The 22,003-nt window shown below is 38.8% G+C and overlaps 1 protein-coding gene across 1 annotated transcript in view; it reads left to right on the forward strand.

Annotated features, from left to right (window-relative positions):
* Positions 1–8,923: 8,923 nt before the first annotated feature.
* LOC106561817 (uncharacterized) overlaps positions 8,924–22,003 on the forward strand; it is a 43,775-nt gene continuing 30,695 nt past the window's right edge. The window contains exons 1-17 of the mRNA XM_082956646.1: positions 8,924–9,056; positions 9,191–9,253; positions 9,381–9,583; positions 9,727–9,794; positions 10,453–10,567; positions 13,272–13,362; positions 13,580–13,683; positions 13,855–14,071; positions 14,419–14,544; positions 16,325–16,442; positions 16,709–16,847; positions 18,412–18,519; positions 18,877–18,946; positions 19,212–19,349; positions 19,630–19,794; positions 21,422–21,516; positions 21,785–21,911. Coding sequence (XP_082812772.1) covers positions 8,987–9,056; positions 9,191–9,253; positions 9,381–9,583; positions 9,727–9,794; positions 10,453–10,567; positions 13,272–13,362; positions 13,580–13,683; positions 13,855–14,071; positions 14,419–14,544; positions 16,325–16,442; positions 16,709–16,847; positions 18,412–18,519; positions 18,877–18,946; positions 19,212–19,349; positions 19,630–19,794; positions 21,422–21,516; positions 21,785–21,911 — 2,017 coding nt within the window. The 5' untranslated portion in view covers positions 8,924–8,986. The remainder of the gene's footprint in view (positions 9,057–9,190; positions 9,254–9,380; positions 9,584–9,726; positions 9,795–10,452; positions 10,568–13,271; positions 13,363–13,579; positions 13,684–13,854; positions 14,072–14,418; positions 14,545–16,324; positions 16,443–16,708; positions 16,848–18,411; positions 18,520–18,876; positions 18,947–19,211; positions 19,350–19,629; positions 19,795–21,421; positions 21,517–21,784; positions 21,912–22,003) is intronic.

Raw genomic sequence — 22,003 nt, forward strand, 5'->3', positions numbered from 1 at the left:
GTATTGACACAGCTTGATAAAAAACGTATCCGATTTAATCTGGTTACTACTCCTGCCCAGTAACTAGAATATGCATATAATTATTGGCTTTGGATAGAAAACACCCTAAAGTTTCTAAAACTGTTTGAATGGTGTCTGTGAGTATAACAGAACTCATATGGCAGTGTTTCCTAACCTGCAGTGATTCCCAACCTGTTCAATCACCTGCTCTACCATACTTCCCCCCTGTTGATACATGGCTCTGCCTATGTATCAATATTGCTGCATATCTAAACAATGTCTTTGGTAAGATTAGTAAATTATCCTTATGTCAGACCTTATCTTTTAGGATTGCCCCTTTCATTTTCCACATGTCCAATTCTTCCTGGGGCATTCATTCTCGGCTATCCTGTAACAATTCTCTGTCAAGAGTCTTATCTTCTGTAACCTGTCTGGGCTAGGGGGCAGTATTTTCACGGCCGGATAAAAAACGTACCCGATTTAAACTGGTTACTACTCTTGCCTAGAAACGAGAATATGCATATTATTAGTAGATTTGGATAGAAAACACTCTGAAGTTTCTAAAACTGTTTAAATGGTGTCTGTGAGTATAACAGAACTCATATGGCAGGCAAAAATCTGAGAAAATTCCAAGCAGGAAGTGGCCTGTCTGAGAATTTGTAGTTCTTCTTTTGATTCTCTATCGAAACTACAGTATCTGTGGGGTTACGATGCACTTTCTAATCTTCCATTGGCTCTCTAAAGCCTTCAGAAAGTGGATTGAGACATCTTCTGTCTCTGGGCAGAGTATAGTAGCTCAGTTTCTCAGTGGTCTGCCTGGTGACAAAGAGATTGGATATGCGCTTTCACACGAGCACGCTGTTTTTTTCTTTTCCTCTTTGAATGAATACACTATTGTCCGGTTGGAATATTATCGCTATTTTACGAGAAAAATATCATAAAGATTGATTTTAAACAACGTTTGACATGCTTCCAAGTACAGTAATGGATTTTTTTTATTTTTTGTCTCGAAATGCGCTCGCGCGTTACCCTTTGGATAGTGACCTGAACGCACAAACAAAACTGAGGTATTTGGACATAACTATGGATTATTTGGAACAAAAACAACATTTCTTGTGGAAGTAGCAGTCCTGGCAGTGCATTCTGACGAAGATCAGCAAAGGTAATACAATTTTTCTAATACTAATTCTGAGTTTAGTGTGCACAAACTTGGTGGGTGTCAAAATAGCTAGCCTGTGATGGCTGAGCTATGTACTCAGAATATTGCAAAATATGCTTTTGCCTAAAAGCTATTTTAAAATCAAACATAGCGATTGTATAAAGGAGTTCTGTATTTATAATTCTTAAAATAATTGTTATGTATTTTGTCAACGTTTATCATGAGTAATTTAGTAAATTCACCGGAAGTTTTCGGTGGGTATGCTAGTTCTGAACATCACATGCTAATGTAAAAAGCTGGTTTTTGATATAAATATCAACTTGATTGAACAAAACATGCATGTATTGTATAACATAATGTCCTAGGAGTGTCATCTGATGAAGATCAACAAAGGTTAGTGCTTCATTGTCACGTCCTGACCAGCAGATGGAGCTAGTGTTTTAGTTTTGGTCAGGACGTGGCATGTTTGTGTAGGGTATGTTTGTATTGTTGATTGGGACTTCCAATTGAAGGAAGGTGTGTTGAGTTGCCTTTGATTGGAAGTCCTATATAGGGGTGTGTGTTTTTCTTTGGGGTTGTGGGTGGTTGTTTTGCACTGCGTTTTTTAGCCTGCAAACTGTTGCTGCTGTCACGTTTATTGTTTCCTGTGGATGCTATACTCCTTTTGTTGGGTAATTAAAAAATGAGTATTCACATACCTGCTGCGCCTTGGTTCATTTCAGAAGACAGTCGTTACATTCATTTAGCTGTATTTTGGGTTTTTGTGACATATATGCTTGCTTGGAAAATGGCTGTGTGATTATTTTGGTCTATGTACTCTGCTAACATAATCTAATGTTTTGCTTTCGCTGTAAAGCCTTTTTGAAATCGGACTATGTGGATAGATTAACCTCTATGGGCTAGGTGGGACGCTTGCGTCCCACCTACGTAACAGCCACTGGCAGCCTGTGGAGCGATTTTCAAAACGTTAAAAATCCTATTACTTCAATTTCTCAAACATATGACTATTTTACAGCTATTTAAAGACAAGACTCTCGTTAATCTAACCACACTGTCCGATTTCAAAAAGGCTTTACAACGAAAGCAAAACATTAGATTATGTCAGCAGAGTACCAAGCCAGAAATAATCAGACACCCATTTTTCAAGCCAGCATATAATGTCACCAAAACCCAGAAGACAGCTAAATGCAGCACTCACCTTTGATGATCTTCATCAGATGACAACCCTAGGACATTATGTTATACAATACATGCATGTTTTGTTCAATCAAGTTCATATTTATATCAAAAACCAGCTTTTTACATTAGCATGTGACGTTCAGAACTAGCATACCCCCCGCAAACTTCCGGGGAATTCGCTAACATTTTATTAAATTACTCACGATAAACGTTCACAAAAAGCATAACAATTATTTTAAGAATTATAGATACAGACCTCCTCTATGCACTCGATATGTCCGATTTTAAAATAGCTTTTTGGTGAAAGCACATTTTGCAATATTCTAAGTACATAGCCCAGGCATCACGGGCTCGCTATTTAGACACCCGGCAAGTTTAGCACTCACCATAATCATATTTACTATTATAAAAGTTTGATTACCTTTTGTTGTCTTCGTCAGAATGCACACCCAGGACTGCTACTTCAATAACAAATGTTGGTTTGGTCCAAAATAATCCATCGTTATATCCGAATAGCGGCGTTTTGTTCGTGCGTTCCAGACACTATCCGAAATAGTAAAGAAGTGTCGCGCGCATGGCGCAATTCGTGACAATAAAATTCTAAATATTCCATTACCGTACTTCGAAGCATGTCAACCGCTGTTTAAAATCAATTTTTACGACATTTTTCTCGTAGAAAAGCGATAATATTCCGACAGGGAATCTCCTTTTCGGCAAACAGAGGAAAAAATCCAAAAGGCGGGGGCGGTCGGGTCACGCGCCTAAGCCCAGTGTCTCTTGATCGGCCACTTGAGAAAGGCGATAATGTGTTTCAGCCTGGGGCTGGAATGACGACATTCTGTTTTTTCCCGGGCTCTGAGCGGCTATGGACGACGTGGGAAGTGTCACGTTAGAGCAGAGATCCTTAGTAAATGATAGAGATGGAAAAGAAGTTCAAGAAATGGTCAGACAGGCCACTTCCTGTAAAGGAATCTCTCAGGTTTTGACCTGCCATTTGAGTTCTGTTATACTCACAGACACCATTCAAACAGTTTTAGAAAATTTAGGGTGTTTTATATCCATATGTAATAAGTATATGCATATTCTAGTTACTGGGTAGGAGTGGTAACCAGATTAAATCGGGTATGTTTTTTATACAGCCGTGTCAATACTGCCCCCTAGCCCTAACAGGTTAACGAGCGTCTAATCTTAAAAATGGTGTAAAGTAGTCGTATGTTTGAAAAATTTAAATTATTACATGTTGAGATTTTTGTATTTCGCGCAACGCTGTTCCATTGGATATTTGCTAGGCGTTCCGCTAGCGGAATAGATAGATGTCATTAATCCAATGATGTCATTAATCCAATGATGTCATTAATCCAATCCACATTTTTAATTATTGTCAACTACCAAAAGAATGTAGTGGTAAAGTCTTCACTCATTTGATTCACAGCTTTCTATTCATCTGGAACTTCCCTGAGGACGCCAATAGCATCATTCTAGACAAAGCTATTCCCATCCTGGTCAAAACTCCTCCTGTGCCTACTTTAGCCTCCTATAACTGGCCTCTGATGACTAATTCGAACTGGTTGGACCAATAACCCCGGGGCGCAATTTCCTAACCACCCTTTTTGGTAATTTCTGTCGTATGCATCCTTTACTGGTACTAGCCCACCATACCTCAGTTACAGGTGCTGTGAGGTTAAGAATTTTCTCCTGTACTTCCAATCCTAAATCAGTCACATTAACGATTGCATTATAGCCATTAAAATCATCTAAATTCTCGGTGCCATTATTGTATCTATAACACTTTTACTCATCAGGAATTAACCTCTCTGGGCTAGGCGGGACGAATTCGTTCCACCTACGCAACAGCCAGTCTAATCCAGTGGCGCGATTTTGAAATACCTTAAAAATCATATTACTTCAATTTCTCAAACATATGACTATTTTACAGCTATTTAAAGACAAGACTCTCGTTAATCTAACCACACTGTCCGATTTCAAAAAGGCTTTACAACGAAAGCAAAACATTAGATTATGTCAGCAGAGTACCAAGCCAGAAATAATCAGACACCCATTTTTCAAGCTAGCATATAATGTCACAAAAACGCAGAAGACAGCTAAATGCAGCACTAACCTTTGATGATCTTCATCAGATGACAACCCTAGGACATTATGTTATACAATACATGCATGTTTTGTTCAATCAAGTTCATATTTATATCAAAAACCAGCTTTTTACATTAGCATGTGACGTTCAGAACTAGCATACCCCCCGCAAACCTCCGTCGAATTCACTAACAATTTACTAAATTAATCACGATAAACGTTCACAAAAAGCATAACAATTATTTTAAGAATTATAGATACAGAACTCCTCTATGCACTCGATATGTCCGATTTTAAAATAGCTTTTTGGTGAAAGCACATTTTGCAATATTCTAAGTACATAGCCCAGCCATCATGGGCTAGCTATTTAGACACCCGGCAAGTTCTCACCAATATCAGATTTACTATCACAAAAGTTTGATTACCTTTTGTTGTCTTCATCAGAATGCACTCCCAGGATTGCTACTTCAATAACAAATGTTGGTTTGGTCCAAAATAATCCATCGTTATATCCGAATAGCGGCGTTTTGTTCGTGCGTTCCAGACACTATCCGAAATGGTAAAGAAGGGTCGCGCGCATGGCGCAATTCTTGACAAAAAAATTCTAAATATTCCATTACCGTACTTGGAAGCATGTCAACCGCTGTTTAAAATCAATTTTTATGCAATTTTTCTCGTAGAAAAGCGATAATATTCCGACCGGGAATCTCCTTTTCGGCAAACAGAGGAAAAAATCACAAAGACGGGGGTGGCCAGGTCACGCGCCTAAGCCCAGAGTCCCTTGATCGGCCACTTGAGAAAGGCGATAATGTGTTTCAGCCTGGGGCTGGGATGACGACATTCAGGTTTTTCCCGGGCTCTGAGCGCCTATGGACGACGTAGGAAGTGTCACGTTAGAGCAGAGATCCTTAGTAAAAGATAGAGATGGCAAAGAAGTTCCAGAAATGGTCAGACAGGCCACTTCCTGTAAAGGAATCTCTCAGGTTTTGACCTGCCATTTGAGTTCTGTTATACTCACAGACACCATTCAAACAGTTTTAGAAACTTTAGGGTGTTTTCTATCCATATGTAATACGTATATGCATATTCTAGTTACTGGGTAGGAGTGGTAACCAGATTAAATCGGGTATGTTTTTTATCCAGCCGTGTCAATACTGCCCCCTAGCCCTAACAGGTTAAAATGGTGTAAAATAGTCATATGTTTGAGAAATTGAAGTTATAGCATTTATGAAGTATTTGTATTTCGCGCCACATGATTCCACTGGCTGTTGACTAGGTGGGACACAAACGTCCCACCTTGCCCAGGGAGGTTAACGTATCAAAACCGCCCCATCCTTCTCCTCTTCTGTGAGGAGAAGGAAGAGGGTCTGGTAGTTGTCAGCTTTTTACCAACCCGATGTGAGGCCTTTGATCCTCACCCAGGAGAGTCATGACAGTGCCCCTCTGGTGGGTTCAACCTTGGAAGGATTCTGCAAGTTGCAACCCACAATAAAAGTGACCACTGGATGTCCCGGTTGTGGATCATCGTTGCGGTCCCCCTCTGGTGGTTTACCCTGGTAGGATTTCTGCAGTGGTAGAAAAAGTACTAAATTGTCATACTTGAGTAAAAGTAAAGATACCTCAATCGAAAATGAGTCAAGTAAAAGTAATAGTCACCCTGTAAAATACTGCTTGAGTAAAAGTCTAAAAGTATTTGGTTTTAAAAATATTTAAGTATCAAAAGTAAATGTAATTGCTCAAATGTACTTAAGTATCAAAAGTAAAATTAAAAGAAAATATCTTATCAAATTCCTTATTTTAAGCAAACCAGACAGCACAATTGTATTTTTTATTTATTTACGGATAGCCAGGGGCACTCTCCAAAACTCAGACATTATTTACAAATGAAGCATTTGTGGATAGTGAGTCTGCCAGATCAGATGCAGTAGGGATGACCAGGGATGTTCTCTTGATAAGTGTGCGAATTGGAGAATTTTCCCATCAAAATGTAAAAGTACTTTTTGGTGTCAGGGAAAATGTATGCAGTAAAAAGTACATAATTTTATTTCAGAATGTAGAGAAGTAAAAGCAAAAGTTGCAAAAAATATGAATACTAAAGTAAAGTACAGATACCCCCCCAAAGTATTTTTACATAAGTACTTTACACCAATGGTATGTATAATGGTGTGTTTCCCTACAATAGCAGATGTTTTTTTATGGTATTTTGTGATGGATGATGAATAATGGTGTGCAAGGGAAGGGGATACCTAGTCAATAGCAAAACTTAATGGATTCAACCAAAAAGTGTCTTCTGCACGTTATGCGGAACCAAAGAGTTGGTGTCCTTAATCGACGTCCGGGGAGCAATTGTTGTTGGTACCCTGCATCGAAGAGCTGTTATTTAGCTAACAGATTAAATGGCTGATATTTAAAATGTAGAAATATAGAAACTTGTGCTTGCTTATTTAATTAAAATGCAACTTTCAAAAACCTATTCCCCTTGTTTGGCTTACTGTAGAAGTGCACAAACAACGTCTTTAAAAGATTAGCTTTAAAAAGATGTACCCCCTACTCTGTTATATCTGAAGAATCACTACTCTGTTCTATTTTAAGTATCACTGTTCTATCTGAAGTATCACTACTCTGTTCTATCTGAAGTAGAAATAGTCTGTTTTTTAAGTGTCATTGCTCTATCTGAAGTATCATTACTATATTTTATCTGAAGTAGTACTGCTCTGCTCTATCTGAAATATCACTACTCTATCTGAAGTATCACTGCTATGTTCTAACACAACAGACATCCTGTTAGTACAAGTATAGCTCTGAAATATGTCAGTGAATTATAATTGAGCTGAGCTTGACACCTCATCTTCTACTGCGTGACTGTGTAGTGTGTTCACCAAGAGCTGATGATGAATTGTAAATAAGTTGCTAAGTCAATATTTAGTCATGTCCTGTTAATGCTTCATTAGCGATCTGAGAACTTAGAAATGACGGAGCGGTTGAGTTGATGTAACAACATTCCCTCCAACCAAAAACAAATAATCTGTAGACACAACCCAACGCTTGAACAACTGTAGGACATCTATGATGCGTCCCAAGTGACACCCTTTTCCCTATATGGTGCACTACTTCTGACCAGAACACTATGGGGGCTAGTGCGTAGGGTGCTATTTGGGATTGATCCTACAACTTTGTGGTCCAGTAGTGAGGCTTGGCTGTGAAGCAGACGGTGTCCCTAATAAGACTAACAGAAACTTTCATCCCTCTTTTCCGAGAACAGGCCATGAAACATGACAAGTAGTAAACCACAATTGAAGTTTTAAAGGTTTATTTGAACATCGATTTGTACATATGCAGAACATACATAAAATGTGATGTCATACAATATATTAAAAAACCAGGTAAAACCTTAAAATCAGCATAAACAGATGGACAGCGCATCATCAATTAGTCATACAAAGGCCCGACTCCTTCATTTGAAAAATAACTAAACGGCAGCCCCGTCACTTGGTTTGCTATTAAAGCTGAGGGATAGGGCTGGAGAAATGTAGCCACTCAACCACGTCTATGGTATAAATGGCTGTAAATATCACAGACTGGCCCTTTAAAGATTAATGAAAAAAAATCTAAGATTCTGTAGAATGTTGATGAGTCTGTCCATTCATCACAGTTTAGATAAGGGTTTACTGTAATCAATATGTGCCCAAATGGCACCCTATACCCTATACCATACACAAGGACTCTGTTCAAAGGTAGTGCACTAAACACTGAATGTACAAAACATTCCTAATATATAGTTGCACACCACCTTTTTGCTTTCAGAACAGCCTCAAATCGTCAGGCCATGTACTCTACAAGGTGTCGAAAGCGTTCCACAGGGATGCTGGCCCATGTCGACCCCAATGCTTCCCACAGTTGTGTCAAGTTGGCTGGATGTCTTTTGGGTGGTGGATTATTCTTGATACACACGGGAAACTGTTGAGTGTGAAAAACCCAGCAGCGTTGCAGTTCTTGACACAAGCCGGTGCCCTGGCACCTACTACCATACCCCGTTCAAAGGCACTTAAATCTTTTGTTTTGCCCATTCATCCTCTGAAAGACACACATACACAATCCATGTCTCAATTGTCTCAAGGCTTAAAAATCTTTCTTTAACCTGTCTCCTTCCCTTCATCTACACTGATGGAAGAGGATTTAACAGGTGACATCAATCAGGGATCATAGCTTTCACAAGGAGTCTTAATGTTCTGTACACTCATTGTATAGGGAACACTTTTGGGATGTACCCTACTTATCAGGAATATCGATAGTTACCTAGGGATTATTATGATTAATACATTACACAATGTCAATGACAGGTAATCCTACCTCTGACAGACAGACAAACAGAACAATGCTAACACCTAAAGTTTGATCAGTCCCCTCCTTAGATACAGAATCAACTATCCCAGCATCATCAAGGTACTTCCTTGAGTGTAGTAGTTTAAAAGCAGGCACCTGGTGCCTCACAGTATCAGTAGGAACAGGGAGAATATCTGTTCAGGTGGACCAGGAGGACTCGTTAGAAGAACCATCATGGCACTCCAATGGGTGAAGCCGTGGATCGCTCTCGTCTTCGGACTATCTGCTGCACATTCTAACACTGGTAAGAAAAGACAAGACAAGATATGATGAAATACAATTTAATATCACCTTTTGATAACCCATGTAGCATAGTTTAGGAACTAAAGAAGAGCTGGATTAGAAGCAAAATAAGACTTGTTCCATGTCTATTTCCAGTTATGATTCCAGATATGACTTCCATTGGGAGTCTATATGATTCCAAACTGCAAATATTATCAGGTAATTTGTGTTGTTGAATATATTTCACCTAATATTCAAATATCTATATTCTACTGTACTGTTATACTATACATCTTATATTCAGACATGGATGGTGCAACTATACTGTACATTTCCCCCCATGCAGCAGGAATGAGTCCCACTCATAACGGGCAGGTCTGCAGCACATGGGGTAACTACCACTACAAAACCTACGATGGAGACTTCTTCCAGCTGCCCTACACCTGTAACTACGTGCTGTCGTCGTTGTGTAAGAGCAGCAGTGGCTACGAGGCCTTTAACATTCAGCTGCAGCGCGGGGAGGTAGATGGGCTGCCCACCATCACCAAGGTATTCCTTTGTGATCAGTCGTTTGTTTTACATTGCACTATTGATTAATTGTGTTTAATGCTCTATGATCTTAATGTAAGGTGACCTTGAGGGTCCTGAAAGGCGTCTGTCAAATAAAATGTCCTACTGTTATTATTATTAAGGTTTCTTTGAAGCTGGATGGAACCTTCGTGGAGCTGGCCAACGGTAACGTCAGCGTCAACGGATTAAAGTGAGTTCCCAGTCTAGTCAACAATGGATCTCAGATGTGTAAAACCATTGGCTCTTAGATGTGTAAAATATATAGTAATACAGGAAGCAAATGATACGGGTATGTTATGTTATCACGTAACTACATCCAATGGGATTCATTTTATTCAGAGATCAAACTTTTTTTTGTTTCGTTCAATTGCATTTATCATATGTAGGAAAAAAAAGAATGGGAAGTATTTTATTTTTCACTTCACTTGCATTCAGTTGCTACTTTTGCATAAAGACTTGAGGTAAAATTCAGAATTTAAAAAAATGGATGCAGTGCTGCATCATCATTTAACTCATCTTGAGATCAACTTTTTGCTGTTTTAATAATCTACATAATGTCAGTTTCAACGAGCAACAGTGAGTTCATCAGCGATCTAAAATCATTCATTGTACAGCATTCAGAGGTAAAACTCATATTCTGAAGTTTAGTTGATGTGCATTTACAGATGAAAGTTATCAAGCTGAAATTCCATTTGATGAAATCCTACTGTATACAGACATGTTTACCTAGTACAGTCTCAATAGGGGAGGAAGAAAAATACAAAGAAAATACTTTAAAGGACAATTTCGACCCTTGTTGAAATACCGACTCTCCTCTCTGATGAACACTTTATTGTTTGTCCCCCTAGGGTCACCATACCATTTGGTCAGTTTAACATCTTCATTGAGAGGACTGTTTCCTATGTGAAGATCACAGCCAAGCTGGGGTTAGTCGTCATGTGGAATGAAGATGATTCCCTCTGGGTATGTGTTCAGTATGCTTACTCATTTCCATACGTCTTCTGTTAAACTACAGTGATATGTGGTTGTTTCACCTGCTTTGGTTCAATACACTGATTTTAAATCGTTCTGGATGAGAGTGTCTGCTAAATGTCAAATGTAAATGTGATGCTTTGGTGCAATATTCTGGTCCTGATGAAAACGGTCTGTAGTTAGCTAGTGACTGTTGGGAACATCAGTGTTAGAGGAACTGTTGGGATAAGAGTGGGAACATCAGTGTTAGAGGAACTGTTGGGATAAGAGTGGGAACAGAGTGTTATTAACCACTGATGGGACAGGACAGACCAATAATCAATCTACCTCCTGGGTTATATTTCTGCACGGTGACATACAACATTCTTACATTAAAAGTTGTTTTATTCAGTCTAACGATCATACCAACAGTTGTGGTCTCTTTAGTAAGGCCACAGATTTGCAGGTAAAGTGATATTAGAATAGGCTTTGCTCCAATCAAGGATGTGGACCAATGTATTTCCTCCAACAACCCATCATCTAGGCTTCAGTGAAAAAAACTCCGAAAATTGTTGTCCTAAATGGCACCCTATTCCCTTTATAGTGCACTACTTTGGATTAGGGCACATAAGGCTCTTGTTGAAAGTCGTGTACTATATAGGGAATAGGGTGCCATTTGGTGGGGACAGTATGGAAGAACGTATTATTTTAATCAGTTCCAGAGTGTGATTAGATCAGAAGTCACGATATTGTCTCAATATCTATTGACATTGTAGTGAGTAAATACTGTATGTATCATCGTTCCCCTTCGTGTGTACGTAAATAATCCCAGTGTACTCAAACATCCTAACCTCAGACTAAAACTAAATTGCATAGCAGACAGACCAGTTTCCAGACAACTCACATTCAATTTAATGAGGAAAACATCATGAATATGATGCTTCATTTATTATTATTCTAAATGCACGCAGGAAAATACAAAACAACATGATGAGAGTTTAAAAGGTTTTAACAACATGTTGAGAGTTTAAAAGGTTTTAACAACATGATGAGAGTTTAAAAGGTTTTAACAACATGATGAGAGTTTAAAAGGTTTTAACAACATGATGAGAGTTTAAAAGGTTTTAACAACGTGATGAGAGTTTAAAAGGTTTTAACAACGTGATGAGAGTTTAAAAGGTTTTAACAACATGATGAGAGTTTAAAAGGTTTTAACAACATGATGAGAGTTTAAAAGGTTTTAACAACATGATGAGAGTTTAAAAGGTTTTAACAACGTGATGAGAGTTTAAAAGGTTTTAAAGGGAAGAGTGCATGTGCAGGAGAGGTAAAAACAGAGGGGATTGTAAGACACCTCCCCCTTTCAGATGTTTATAGAACACAAACCAACAAAAAATAGAATCCTGATTATTAAAACGGAGAAACAAATAGTTGGGAAGATTCATACAGTGAATGTATTTGGTATTGATGTTCAGATCCTATCCATTTCATGTCAGACCAGAATAAAACTACAGTGAAACAGGTTTCCTATTGTAGACATATTGTAGACGTGATCCCTAATCCACATAATTCACTTTAATGAACAACCACTTGGGTATACAATACATTAAACATTGAATAATATTAGCAAAGTCCTGGGCACACTTTTGTATTTGTTTTAGGTATCCTAATGCTCTGTATTGATCCTATCTGTACATACCTAACCTGAAACACAGTGCCTGTTTTGTGCTCACATTCCACTCCTTGTACTCAGCATCATATGCCAAACATAGGTATATCAAATCAAATTCTACTGGTCGCATACACATATTAAAAAGATGTTATTGCGGAAGTAGCGAAATGCTTGTAACACAGGTACAAGGAGTGGAATGTTAGCATAAACTGACTGGTACCCAGGCTAGAACAAGGAGTGGAATGTTAGCATAAACTGACTGGTACCCAGGCTAGAACAAGGAGTGGAATGTTAGCATAAACTGACTGGTACCCAGGCTAGAACAAAGAGTGGAATGTTAGCATAAGCAGACTGGTACCCAGGTTAGAACAAGGAGTGGAATGCTAGCATAAACAGACTGGTACCCAGGTTAGAACAAGGAGTGGAATGTTAGCATAAACAGACTGGTACCCAGGCTAGAACAAGGAGTGGAATGTTAGCATAAACAGACTGGTACCCAGGCTAGAACCAGGAGTGGAATGTTAGCATAAACAGACTGGTACCCAGGCTAGAACAAGGAGTGGAATGTTAGCATAAAGAGACTGGTACCCAGGCTAGAACAAGGAGTGGAATGTTAGCATAAACAGACTGGTACCCAGGCTAGAACAAGGAGTGGAATGTTAGCATAAACAGACTGGTACCCAGGCTAGAACAAGGAGTGGAATGTTAGCATAAACAGACTGGTACCCAGGCTAGAACCAGGAGTGGAATGTTAGCATAAACAGACTGGTACCCAGGCTAGAACAAGGAGTGGAATGTTAGCATAAACAGACTGGTTCCAAGGCTAGAACAAGGAGTGGAATGTTAGCATAAACAGACTGGTACCCAGGCTAGAACAAGGAGTGGAATGTTAGTATAAACAGACTGGTACCCAGGGTGGAACAGTTGATGCATGTGAAATGTCAGTACATATGAACTGCTGTAGCTGCATGGCCAGCTAGCTGTATGTGTAATCTACATATTTGCGATGCATTAACCCTCAGCTATCTTCCATTGGTATTATAGGTGGAGCTGGACTCAAAGTTCCAGAATCAGACTTGTGGGCTGTGTGGAGACTTCAACGGAGTCCAGATTTACGACGAGTTCATTAGTCATGGTAAACAAAATCACCAAATGTCTTAGAGGGGCGGATTACGCTCCTGTTCTGCTTATCAATGTATAGGTTCAATCTATGGGTTAGGAAGGGGTTATAAAGTATTTTTCTAGGTACCATTTTAAGAAAGGGTTATCAAAAACACAAAACACATGATGACAGAGACTGTTTGTTAGGGGAAATAAACAGGTAAGATAAAACTATGTTTATTTTCCTACAGGTGATCATCTGAAGACAATCGACTATGGTGATATTTGGAAGATGAATGGCCCAACAGAGACCTGTACAGAAATCCCTGGTCACACTGAACAGTGTGAAGAACAGGTATTTACAAGCCTAGATCTGAGCTGAACATTTAAGATTTCTAATTCATTACATTTAAACATGACTGTTAGTTTAAAATATCAATATCAACATCATCATGGCTGACTTTTGATCAGTTCATTATCCCTCTATGTTGCCTCTAGTAATTCTTCTTCTTCTTCATCCTTTCAGACCGAACTTTGTGAGCAGCTTCTCACCAGTCTTGCCTTCAGTAGCTGTAAGGACCTGATTGCCACAGACTCCTTCATCAAGGCCTGTGCAGAAGACATGTGTCACTGTGGCAACAGCAGCAGCAGTTCCTGCGCCTGCCCCACCATGTCCGAGTACTCCCGCCAGTGTGCTCACGCAGGGGGGAAACCCCAAGAGTGGAAGACCGACCAGTTCTGCAGTAAGGGAATCTATTTTGCATATCCTTATTGTTTTTATTTTGGATTGTTTGTTTGTATTTCTCTGTTGGTAGTTTTGATGTGGGAGGGGAAAAAAATCCTCAGCCAGAGCTTTGTTGTAACTCAAAGTAAACACTTTTGACATGCAATAATGCTTTGCCTTAGGTAATCTATAGTGTCTTCTTCTTTGACATGCTAGTATTTACATTTATGTGACTGAAAACTGAGGAGCAAATCCCAATTTTCACTTAGTCTTCCAATGATTTCAATAGAGGAATATGTGAAAATGTGAAATAATGAAGACTCAGAAACAGATATGTGACCAGGGTTATTTGTCTGTGTTGAGCAGTGAAGACGTGTCCTTTAAGCATGCAGTACCAGGAGTGTGGTAGTCCCTGCACTGATACCTGCTCCAACCCAAAGAGGAACCAGCATTGTGAGGAACACTGCACCGACGGATGCTTCTGCCCTGCTGGTACATGCACTCATTTACTGAACACAACATCATATGTCAGCTATGTAACTATTTTAAAGTAGCTGAACACAACATCATATGTCAGCTATGTAACTATTTTAAAGTAGCTGAACACAACATCACATGTCAGCTATGTAACTATTTTAAAGTAGCTGAACACAACATCACATGTCAGCTATGTAACTATTTTAAAGTAGCTGAATTCAACATTATATGTCAGCTGTGTAACTATTTTAAAGTAGCTGAGTACAACATCATATGTCAGCTATATAACTATTTTAAAGTAGCATTAAAAATAAACAAATGCAATCTCACCGACGGATGCTTCTGCTCTGCCGGTACTGCACACTCACTGATTTTAACAGAGATGAAACCAAGTCTCAATTTTCTCAAGTCCTAAGCAAGTCTCAAGTCTTATTTTTCGAGTTAAGAGTCAAGTCCCAAATAATAGTGGGTAATTACCAAGTAAAGTTCAGTGATTTTGGCCCCACATTTTACAAACTGCACCCCCCCCCCCTCCCAGACAGGTTTACATGCGCAAGATGACAAATCGAGTCATACAGCTCAAGTCCAAGTTAAATTACGAGTCATAGATGCTCAAGTCCAAGTCTACTGGGAAGTGTTTTACTTTTTGTCAAGTCTCAAGTTGCAACATGACTGGAGTCAACATCCCTGGATTTTAAACCAGGAAGACTGTATTAAAACTCATAATGGTTACGTGGCTATTTAAACCAGGAAGACTGTATAAAACCCTGATATCAGTTATGTGGCTATTTAAACCAGGAAGACTGTATAAAACCCTGATATCAGTTATGTGGCTATTTAAACCAGGAAGACTGTATAAAACCCTGATATCAGTTATGTGGCTATTTAAACCAGGAAGACTGTATAAAACCCTGATATCAGTTATGTGGCTATTTAAACCAGGAAGACTGTATAAACCCTGATATCAGTTATGTGGCTATTTAAACCAGGAAGACTGTATAAACCCTGATATCAGTTATGTGGCTATTTAAACCAGGAAGACTGTATAAAACCCTGATATCAGTTATGTGGCTATTTAAACCAGGAAGACTGTATAAAACCCTGATATCAGTTATGTGGCTATTTAAACCAGGAAGACTGTATAAACCCTGATATCAGTTATGTGGCTCTTTAAACCAGGAAGACTGTATAAACCCTGATATCAGTTATGTGGCTATTTAAACCAGGAAGGCTGTATAAACCCCTGATATCAGTTATGTGGCTATTTAAACCAGGAAGACTGTATAAACCCTGATATCAGTTATGTGGCTATTTAAACCAGGAAGACTGTATAAAACCCTGATATCAGTTATGTGGCTATTTAAACCAGGAAGACTGTATAAACCCCTGATATCAGTTATGTGGCTATTTAAACCAGGAAGGCTGTATAAACCCTGATATCAGTTATGTGGCTCTTTAAACCAGTAACAGGTTAAAGGTTACATAGATTGGAAGAGTAGCCTTATTGTAGGACTGGAGATTTCATTATTTGGCAAAAGTTCTGCAACAGATGTACCGTAGTAATTAAGATATTGAACTACATGGATCAATGTATTTTATGAGATAAGGAAGGACTAAATTCATTGAATGTCATTTATGGGATCAGGTGACTAAATATATTTAATGTAATTTATGGGATCAAATTACTAAATGTAATGTATTAAATGTAATTCATGGGATCAGCTGACTAAATGTAATGTATTGAATGTAATTCATGGGATCAGGTGACTAAATGTGTTGAATGCCTTTCTCATAGGAACCGTGTTTGATGACATCACTCAGACTGGCTGTGTAGCTGTGAACCAGTGCTCTTGTCTCCACAACGGACAAACTTACCAGCCTGGACAATCATTCTCAAGAACATGCCATGAATGGTAAGAGCTGCATTGTGTTTATATACACTGAATTATTGTGTGTGTTGAGGCGGATGTGTTGAGGCGGATGTGTTGAGCTGGATGTGTTGAGGCTAAAATGGATGTGTTGAGGCTAAACTGGATGTGTTGAGGCTAAACTGGATGTGTTGAGCCGGGTGTGTTGAGGCGGATATGTTGAGCTGGATGTGTTGAGCTGGATGTGTTGAGGCTAAACTGGATGTGTTGAGCCGGATGTGTTGAGGCTAAACTGACTGTCTCTCTATTAGTACCTGTAACCAAGGCCAGTGGAGTTGTGTGGATCTAGATTGCCCAGCTACCTGCTCCATAGTGGGAGGTTCCCACATCACCACCTACGATGAGAAAGCCTACACCTTCCATGGAGACTGCTCATATGTCCTGTCCAAGGTAAGGATCTAACCTACTGTATGGAGAAATACTGAATAAAAATGTGATTTTTTTTCATACAAATTCACAGTGATTCAATTCAGATTCCATGTCAGTTGGCAGTAATATGACTCCATGCTGACACGTACTGTATGTTTAGTAGATTTAACTCCTAACTCGCTAGCGAACATGTACTGGCCCACGAACGGGCCACATCAAGCATAGGTTGCGGCTGACAGCTGGCAGTCACTTGCATTGGAGGTGCTTATAGATACCATTGCTATCACTATCCATATTAATCTCATAAATAACATCAGACTTTTCAATCAAGTTGAATCATAATGTACAGTGCCTTCAGAAGGTATTCACACCCCTTGAAATTTTCCACATTTTGTTGTGTAACAAACACTAAACAAGGAACAACTACCCACAAATCCCATAGAAAAACACCCCTCTTAAATAGGACCTTCAATTAGAAGCAACGAGGAGCAGCTGCTTCCTATTGAAGGTCCACCCAATAAACATCACATAGAAATAGACATACTAGAACTAACATAGAAATAGACTAATAAAGAACATAGCCCAACAAACCCGGAAACACTCTAAACAAACACCCCTCTTAAATATGAACATAGCCCAACAAACCCCGAAACACTCTAAACAAACACCCCCTGCCATGTCCTGACCAAACTACATTAACAAATAACCCCTTATACTGGTCAGGACGTGACACAAATACAATACAAGACATTACTGAGTACCACTCTTCATATTTTCAAGCATTGTGGTGGCTGCATCATGTTATGGCTGCTTCATGTTATGAGTATGCTTGTAATCATTAAAGACTGGGGAGTTTTTCAGGATAAAAGATAAACAGAATGGAGTTAAGCACAGACAAAATCCTAGAGGAAACCTAGTTCAGTCTGCTTTCCATCAGACACTGGGAGACAAATTCACCATTCAGCTGGACGATAACCTAAAACACAAGGCCAAGTATACACTGGAGTTGCTTACCAAGATGATATTGAATGTTCCTGAGTGGCCTAGTTACAATTTGAACTTAAATCCGTTTTAAAATCTATGACAAGACTTGAAAATCGCTGTCTATCAATGATCAACATCTAACTTGACAGAGCTTGAAGAATGTACAAAAATAAATAATAGCAAATATTGTACAATCCAGGAGTGCAAATCTCTTAGAAACGTACCCAGAAACACACACAGCTGTAATCACCGCCAAAGGTGATTCTAACATGTATTGACTCAGGGGTGTGAATACTAATGTAAATAAGATATTTCTGTATTTCATTTTCAATAAATTAGCAAACGTTTCTAAAAACATGTTTTCACTTTGTCATTATTGGCTATTGTGTGAAAAAATATATGTTTAATCCATTTTAAATTCAGTCTGTAACACAACAAAATGTGGAATAAGTCAAGGGGTGTGAATACTTCCTGAAGGAACTGTAATTCCCTAGAACCGAAAGTAGGCAAGTAGTAAGTAGTGTGTTACAAAAAATTAGTTCCCTTAACTTTACTGTCATACCATAACTTAACTGTCATACCTTGTACCAATTGTCCCCAGCAAACCAACGAGACTGCTTTCACAGTCCTGGGTGACATAGTGAAATGTGGGAAGACGGACGTTGAGACCTGCCTAAGATCTGTAACCCTGGTGACTCCAGAGTCCATGGTAAGTTAGCCTTTCTGCAGTGACACACCCACCTGATAGTGTCATATTAAAATATATCAACATCAAACCATGTTGTATATGTTCAGGGGAAAAAAGCTCAATGTTGAGACTTCTGCTGCTGTCAGTGACTCGTATCACCACTTCAGGGTTGGAGTAAATTCCATTTAAATTCCAGTCAATTCAGGCAGTCCACTGAAATTCCAATTCCAATGCTCTTCATTGTTTTTTCAGTGAGGAACATTTGGAATTGGAATTAGGTTTACTCTCTGAATTGACTGGAATTGACTCCAACCCTGTTCCACACTTCTTATCACCAGTGGAGTTGTTTTTACTCAAGTTGTAATTTGTCACTTGCAGATTATCGTCATCGAGGCCAGTGGAAAGGTCTTTGTCAACAAGATGTTTTCTCAGTTGCCGCTTTTCATGGGTGAGTGACTGATTGATGGCTGCTTGAGAAAAGGGATACAGAAATGTGATATCTGTCTATTTTTTTGTAGTTATTAATCAGTATAAACGTATGTTTGAAACCCTTCCCGTGCAGTACGTACCGTACCAGAAGTTGTCTCTTTTTATTGTCTTTCTTTCCTTGTCTAGCAGCATGTAACACCATAAGCATCCCACAATAGGGAAGTGGGAGCTAAAAGTTCATGGTAAACCAGATTGTGACTAGAACTTGTGTATATTTTCCACAGCGGATGTAAAGATCTTTCAGCCCTCTACGTTCTACATCGTTGTGCATACCTCTTATGGGCTCCGACTAGAGGTGCAGATAACACCTATAATGCAGGTCTACATCGTAGCTAGCAGTTCACACAAAGAAAAAACCCAGGGTATGTTTCTCTCTGTTCATTTAACGTCTTTGTGAAAAGATAAGCGTTTTTGGGTCTTTGAAAAGCGCTATATAAATCTCATGCATTATTATTATTATACAAGCTGATTGGTTATCAAACTATTGTTAATGTAATGTGTGTCACTATACCAGTTGTTTGAGGGGTTCGGTCAAACCTCACCTGAAACAATTATTAATAAACTAATGATACTTGATGTATTGCATCTTTAGTCAATTTTAGTTCAAACCACCTGTTATAATGTTTTGTACCTCTTATCCAGGTCTTTGCGGAGACTTTAACAGCATCCAAGCTGATGACTTCAGAACCATCAATGGACTCGTGGAAGGAACCGCTGAATCATTTGCCAACACGTGGAAGAACAAAGCAAGCTGTCCTGATGTGGCACAGAGCTTTGAGATCCCATGCAGTCTGAGTGTAGAGAATGGTACTCCTTCAACCTCTTTATAACCTCTCTGGGGTATGTGGGACGTGACCGTCCCACCTGCGGGACACACTATTCAACAGCCAGTGAAATAGCAGGGCGCCAAATTCAAAACAACAAAAATCTCATCATTCAATTTTCTCACACATACAAGTATTTTACACCATTTTAAAGATAATCTTCTCGTTAACCCAACCACATTGTCTGATTTCAAAAAAGGCTTTACGGCGAAAGCATAGCATCAGATTATGTTAGGACATCACCTTGACAAGAAAAACCACACAGCCATTTTCCAAGCAAGGAGAGGCGTCACAAAAACCAGAAAAACAGCTAGAATTAATCACTAACCTTTGATGATCTTCATCAGATGGCACTTATAGGACTTCATGTTACACAATACATGTATGTTTTGCTCGATAAAGTTCATATTTATATCCAAAAACCCCATTTTACATTGGCGTGTAATGTTCAGAAATGTTTTGCTTCCCAAAACTTCCGGTGAATTAGCACATCAATTTACAGAAATACTCATCATAAACGTTGATAAAATATTAAACTGTAATTCAAAGAATTATAGATACACTTCTCCTTTATGCAACCGCTGTGTCAGATTTAAAAAAAACTTTACAGCAAAAGCACACTTTGCAATAATCTGAGTACAGCGTTCAGACACAAAACCAAACTCGCCATTTTGTGGAGTCAATAAAACTCAGAAATAATATTATAAATATTGACTTACCTTTGATGATCTTCATCAGAATGCACTCCCAGGAATCCCATGTCCACAATAAATGTTTGTTTTGTTCGATAAAGTCCATAATTTATGTCCAAATACCTCCTTTTTGTTCGCGTGTTGACTACTCTAAATGCAGGAAACGCGCGATAATGTCACGACGAAAAGTCAAAAAAAGTTCTATTTAGATTCGTAGAAATATGTCAAACGATGTATAGCATCAATCTTTAGGACGTTTGTAACATAAATCTTTAGTAATATTCCAACCAGACAATTCCAATGTCAATTCCAATGTCACTCACGTGAGTGCGCGCCTCTGAGCTCATGTCATTTTCTCACTCATCTGACTCCAGGCCCTCTTGTTCGCTCCATATTCACAGTAGAAGCATGAAACAACGTTCTAAAGACTGTTGACATCTAGTGGAAGCCTTAGGAAGTGCAAAATGAACCCTAAGTCACTGTGTACTGGATAGGGAATCACTTGAAAAGGGTTAGGGTTAACCCTAACCCTAACCCACCCCACAGACACTGTAGCTTCGATAGAGAATCAAAAGAAGAACTTCAATTCTTAGACTTTGCACTTCCTGCTTGAATTTTTCTCAGGTTTTTGCCTGCCATATGAGTTATGTTATACTCACAGACATCATTCAAACAGTTTTAGAAACGTCAGAGTGTTTTCTATCCAAATAGTCGTAGAAAAAGGATCACTCTGTTCATAGATCTGAGTTTTTTTTCTAACTAACCATTTCAATTGTTTCATTATGTTTCGGCATAGAGAGCCTTTATCAGAACCTTGGAATACTTCTTGGGGCTTACACTTACATATGTCTACTGAGATGCCTAGATTTTTTTCTTTGTACTTTGTGAAATGTTGCTAAAATCTCATATGTTTTACAGAGAGATATGCCAAGCACTGGTGCTCGATGCTGTCAGATCGTGCAGGAATATTTTCCCAATGCCACACTGAGATCAACCCAAATTACTACAAGGAAGTAAGTGTGATGATGTTAATTAGTCAATTGCTCTTTAATTACAGAGTTATCCCAAAAGCTCTATGAATATATATTTAAACAATTATTTAAGAAGTTCTATATCAAAATGATATAATATTAATTTTATTTATCTCAAAACATCTAATCAGATTTGTATGATACTATTGTCCTGTGCTTGTGTGTGATTTCAGAAAACAGTAGTTTTCTTCATTAACACATCTTATAACTGAACCTTCTTCTTCTTCTGTTTCTTCTTCTCTCCCTATAGATCTGCCTATATGACAGCTGTAACTGTGAGAGGAGTGAGGAGTGCATGTGTGCTGCGGTCTCCTCCTACGTCCATGCATGTGCTGCTGCAGGCGTCCTGCTCAGTGGATGGAGAAACACCACCTGTGGTAAGATAAACATCAGATACTGAATTTAATTATTTATTTATTAATTAAAGAAGGGTTTCCCCTTTTATTAACCCACAGTCTCCAGGGTTTAC

Source organism: Salmo salar, chromosome 10, assembly GCF_965601325.2.
Source record: "Salmo salar chromosome 10, fSalSal1, whole genome shotgun sequence".
NCBI lineage: Eukaryota > Metazoa > Chordata > Actinopteri > Salmoniformes > Salmonidae > Salmo > Salmo salar.